The 6,150-nt window shown below is 29.2% G+C and overlaps 1 protein-coding gene across 1 annotated transcript; it reads left to right on the forward strand.

Annotated features, from left to right (window-relative positions):
- The first annotated feature begins 575 nt into the window (after positions 1-575).
- On the forward strand, positions 576-2,464 carry LOC107023915 (probable aquaporin PIP2-1). Its single transcript, XM_015224758.1, has 3 exons — positions 576-1,038; positions 1,609-1,904; positions 1,984-2,464. Exons 1-3 carry the CDS (start codon positions 747-749, stop codon positions 2,236-2,238), a joined length of 843 nt encoding a protein of 280 aa, XP_015080244.1. The 5' UTR covers positions 576-746; the 3' UTR covers positions 2,239-2,464.
- The last annotated feature ends 3,686 nt before the right edge of the window (positions 2,465-6,150 follow it).

Below are 6,150 nucleotides of genomic sequence, written 5' to 3' on the forward strand. Positions count from 1 at the left end.
ATGATTTTAATTTTCCATGAAATTATAATCAATTTTAATAATTTGATTCACAATTAAAAAAATACTTAGACATATTGAATGATTTTGAAATATAAATACAAATACAAGTACTGAATTTTATTAAAATTCTCATAGTTGATGATCTAGCAAGCTCTGCCTTGCTCTAACAAGTACCTTGACAGAAGTATCGATCACTTATTTTACTATTTAAGTATCATGACGTATAAATTATATACAAATACATAATTTTATTAAAATTCTAATAGTTGATGATCTAGCAAGCTCTGTCTTGCTCTAACAAGTACCTTGACAGAAGCTTCGACCATTTATTTAACTATTTAAGTATCATGACATATAAATTATATACAATTAAAGCTCATTTTATTTTGTTTTTTTAAAAAAAAAATAAAAATCAATTAAAATGTATATGTCAATACCCATCAAATAAAACAAAAACAACCAAAAAGATAAGGTATACTTACTTAAAAAACACACAAAATTTAAAAGCAAGTAGAATTGAGTACTTATAGTATATAAAAGAAAGCCGTTTACGTTGCAATGGGTGGCTGGTGGGACCAATTGCAAGCTCACAAATTCCACAATAATTAGTATTGGACGGTTCAAAATAACATTAACTTACAAAAAAAATTAAATTCTTCTTATTTTTTCTTCCATAAATACCTATCCATTTACAGTCACTTCTTATCAAATCAAAACAATTTCATTTTTTCTTTAGCAAAGGAAAGATGACTAAAGAAGTAACAGATTTTTCAGCAAAAGACTATACTGACCCTCCACCAGCACCATTAGTAGACTTTGAAGAATTAAGACAATGGTCATTTTACAGGGCTATTATTGCTGAATTTATAGCCACTTTGTTGTTCCTTTATGTTACTATTTTGACAGTAATTGGGTACAAACACCAAGCAGATGTAGATGCTGGAGGTGATGTTTGTGGTGGAGTTGGTATTCTTGGTATTGCTTGGGCTTTTGGTGGCATGATTTTCATTCTTGTCTACTGCACCGCCGGTATCTCTGGTAAGTTATCAAAAAGTTATCATTTATAATAATTTGACGGTATATTTTTTTTTTAATTAGTTTAATTTAGTTCTTTTCGTAATATAGAAGGGAAGTTGTTTTTCTCTGTTTTTAGTTTTATTTTGTTTTATTATGTTGAATAATTTGACCTCAGTTTAATTGAAAATAAGTTATTTTGAAATTAATTATATTAAAATTAGTTATTTCAAAATTATTATATCATTCTTAATGCGGAATAAAAATAACACTACATGTAAGAAATAAACTAATATTGTGATTTTATTCCAACTAATGGTAGAAAATAACCTCGAGATTAATCATCTTTATCCCTCCTATTGAAATTCAGAAAAATGTTTTATGATTTCTGGTATTTGATTGGTTAAACAATTTTTTTGAAAAAATAGGGAAAATGACTTTGGAAATAAAAAAAAAAAATCACAAGTCACAACAACTCATATGATAGTATTTATTAAGGTGGAGAAATTAAAAAGGGAGAAAAGGAGGAATTACTCTTTCCAAAATTAAATTTCTTGTTACATGTTTGATCATGGATCTTATCTAATCATACAGGAGGACACATCAACCCAGCAGTGACATTTGGGCTGTTTTTGGCAAGAAAAGTATCACTAATCAGAGCAGTATTGTACATGGTAGCACAATGTTTGGGTGCCATTTGTGGTGTTGGGTTTGTCAAAGCTTTTCAATCAGCTTATTATAATAGATATGGTGGTGGTGTTAATGTCATGGCTGGTGGTCATAGCAAGGGTGTTGGATTAGGTGCTGAAATCATTGGTACCTTTGTTTTGGTCTACACTGTCTTCTCTGCCACCGACCCCAAGAGGAATGCCAGAGACTCCCACGTACCCGTAAGTATATATTCCGAGTTTAAATTTTATGCACTGACGTGACAATATTATAATCTAATGTTTTAATGTTGATATATAGGTGTTGGCACCACTTCCAATTGGATTTGCTGTGTTCATGGTACATTTAGCCACTATACCAGTTACTGGAACTGGCATTAATCCAGCTAGGAGTTTTGGTGCTGCTGTTATTTTCAATGGTGACAAGGCGTGGGACGAACACTGGATTTTCTGGGTTGGTCCATTTATTGGAGCGTTCATCGCGGCCTTCTACCACCAGTTTGTCCTCCGTGCAGGCGCAATTAAAGCTCTAGGTTCATTCAGGAGCAATGCCTGATTTCAAATTTCATCAATCCAATGAATAAGAAGAAGAAAAAAAAATGTACATAATAAGAAGGAAAAAAAAGTGTTTGTTTTTTTATCCTATGAATTCCCCTTCTCTTTTGTGTATTTGTTTTCCCATCAAATCTTGTTTGTATCTTTAAATTATTATTAAACTTAAATGTTGTGTTACAAAGTTTAAGTTCGATCAATAGTTTCAACTCACATTGTTGTAACCGAAATCGTCTCTTTAAAATTTTCAAATTTAACCGAAATCATCCCTCTATTAATTTGTCCATATTAGTAAAAAAAAAGGGGGAAAGGGTTTGAAATATTTCAACTTTGACCGAAATTGTTGTAACAATATCGAACTTTAGCAAGAATATTTTACTCTCTGCAATATTTAATAGTGTATTTTAAAGGTATATATATGTCAACGTGGACACATTACTATTTATATTAACGGAAAAGATCCTAAAATATCCTTGAAGTATCAGAAATGGTACAAAATTATCCTCCATCCACCTATTGACTCCAAAATACCCTTCTCATCCACCTATTGACTCCAAAATACCCCTCTCATACACCTTTGGCTTCAAAATTAACCACTTATTTAACGATTTTAAATTTAAACTATTTAAATATTTTTTTAGTACACGAAATTCAACTATTTTTTATAATTTAACTTATTAATATAATTTATTAACCAATCTACTACTCACCCACTAATTAAATCACACCCAATTAATAAATTTAGTCCCAAGCCTTAAAGGTATAAAATATTAACAAAAATTCTAAAACGATATATAAAATTTTATACCAAAAACGGCAAAATCGCTGGAACAATAGCGATTTCCTTCCCCGGAAAAAAGCAAAATCGCTGCTACTGCAGCGATTTTGCAAAATGTCATTTTTTTTTAAAAAAAAAATCACATTTTGCGAAATCCCGACGAAGGAAATCACTGTCGTTCCAGTGATTTTGCCGTTTTAGTTAGTATAAAATTTTATATACCGTTTTAAAATTTTTGTTAATATTTTATAACCTTTAGGCTCCAAATTTTTAATAAACCCGTTCCATTACTAATGAACAACAAGAAAGCTACTACAAATGAGTGTTTCAAAAAAATTGAGGTGAAAATGTTTATAGAATTACATTATCATACATTCAAGTCCATAATCAAAATTATAATTCAAGTGTCTAAATAATAATGACTGATAAACTTAAAAGTCAGACTATGTTCATCTTAATTATTCATTCGCCTCAATTATGTGATGTTACTTATTAGATAACTTTTTAAAAAAAGAATATATTAAAGTTTTAATATTTAAAACAAATAATAAATATTGAAAATTATATTAATAAATATTTAAAAAATTATATTTAAAAGTGCATGAATTAATTCGAGAGGTGCTACTTCTTTATCTTTAATCATAATTTTCGAATTCAAGCTTGAAACAAAATCCTTTTGAAAGTGTCCTCCTAAATAAGTGGCTCAACCTAAATTTAATTGGGGCTTCATTCGGACTCAATAATTTTGAATGTCATTTTCAGGAATTGGTAATTTCGTCGTGCTTTAGTAGTGTTTAGAGTGATTTTGATATTAGAAATTATTTGTTAATTGAGAGGGGCTTAATTAGTAATGGGTGGGTAGTGGGTTAGTTTATAAATTATATTAATAAATTAAATTATATCCAATAGTTGAGCGCCAATTATTTTAAAAAATATTTAAATAGTTGAAATTTGAAACCGTTAAATAAGTAGTCAATTTTGAATGCAAAGGTGGATGACAAGGGTATTTTGGAGCCAATAAGTGGGTGAAAAGGGTATTTTGGAGCCAATAGGTGAATGGACGGTATTTTTGTACCATTTTCAATACTTTGAGGGTATTTTAGGTCCTTTTCCGTTATATTAATGCAATATTTATGACGTCCACGTAAACACATATGTACCTTTAAGATACTGGCTATTGCATCCTTCCCTGCCACAGTGCTTCAACAACAAATTCTTAGCGACCAACTGCCCTACAACCAAGAACGACATGAACACTATTAAATAGTGCAAGAGTAAAAAGTCATTTTCAAAGTTCGATATTGTTACAATAATTTCAGTTAAAATTCGAATATATTTCATATTCTTTTTCCTAAAAAAACTAATCATAAACATGATCATTATTAGTAGGGTCTAATTAATTGACAATATGTTGCTTTGAACATAAGAGTTGCTAATAGGAAGATGTTTGAGAAAAAGAAAGATTAATGCCTAATCACTTTGAAACAAAGCAATAATAAGTACTAGTAAAATCAAAGAAAGCAATGTTGCTGCCTTGTTGGCATGGACTTTCTAATAATAATAATAATAATAATAATAATAATAATAATAATAATAATAATAATAATATATTTTCTCTGGTTCAGAAAGTATGACCTAGTTTGATTTGAAACGAAGTTTAAGAAAATAATTTTTTTTGAAGTTAAAATGTTGCTAAAAAAAAAGAAAAATAATCATTCTGTTGAAAAAAAACTAAAAAGGAAATTAACTTCTTCTTTTTCAAACGAATGAAGTAATTATATCAAGAGAAATATTAATTTTTTAGAACTGAAATAGTAAAGTTTGCAAATAGCTACTACTCATGTCAAATTTTTATGCACAAATATTAAGGGCAACTCAGTATGTTATGTATTTCATGTTTATAAGGGTCTGAAGAAGGATCACACTCCTAAGAGTAGTAATTTAAACAAGCTATTCTCATGTAAGTATCATCATCTAGAAGTATTTAGTGATAAATTTAGTAAGAATTGAATAGACAAGACAAGGTTTAATTTTCCCCAAGCTAATACCTTTTCAGCCTAACTTACTTTTCTTTTTTCTTGATTGATGTCTCTAACTTGTGGTCTACAAGCACCTAGCTTGTAGGTACATTTCTCTCTATCCATCTCTTGTGGGTGTCATTGTCATGAGGACCAAAAAATAAATAAATGTAAAATTGTAAACAAGTTCCTAAACCTATAGCCTTATCCAAAACCACTTAAATAATTGTAATGAAGTAATGCAGTACCAAATAGTGGAGTTAAAATATTCATAGGACTATGACAACAAAATTTGGCTCTATTATTCGTGATACTATCCGAAAATGCTATGATGATTGACATATTTTACATTTTGTAATCCTCTTTTACCAATTTTGAGAAAATTAGCATTCTGTGTGTAGACACGTAATTTTTTATTTTTATTTATTAAATATTTCTTCTAGGTCTATATTAAATGTTTCCCTTTTTTCATGTTATTTTAGTAATTTTTTTTTAAAGATTTGGAAACTACAAAAAAAATATATTCTTTTAATTTAAATTATAATAAATAAGCTAGTATTTCTTAATTATATTTTTAGACTAGCTATTTGATTTTTCCTTATATTTTTATTAGTTCAGCATAATTACTTAATATTTTTATTATTATGATTTTTAGGGAAAATGCACAAGTACCCCTTCAATCTACGCTCGAAATTCCAAAGACACACTTAATACTATACTAAGGTCCTATTAGCCCCTGAACTTATTTTATAAGTAATTTTTTACCCTTTTTCGACCTACGTGGCACTAGCTTGAAAAAAAAAGTCAATCAACGTTGGGTCCACAAGATAGTGCCACGTAGGCCCAAAACAGGTATAAAATTATTAATAAAATAAGCTCGGGGGGGGGGGATAATAGGACCATAGTAGAATATAAGTGTGTTACTGAGATTTCGGGCATAGGTTAAGGTGGTATTTGTGCATTATCCCTAATTTTTATATTATATNTGTTACTGAGATTTCGGGCATAGGTTAAGGTGGTATTTGTGCATTATCCCTAATTTTTATATTATATGTTTAACCTAAAAAATAATAACCTAAACTACCCACTATCCTAACTCACCTCACATTACCCCACTCCA

Source organism: Solanum pennellii, chromosome 6 (assembly GCF_001406875.1).
Source record: "Solanum pennellii chromosome 6, SPENNV200".
NCBI lineage: Eukaryota > Viridiplantae > Streptophyta > Magnoliopsida > Solanales > Solanaceae > Solanum > Solanum pennellii.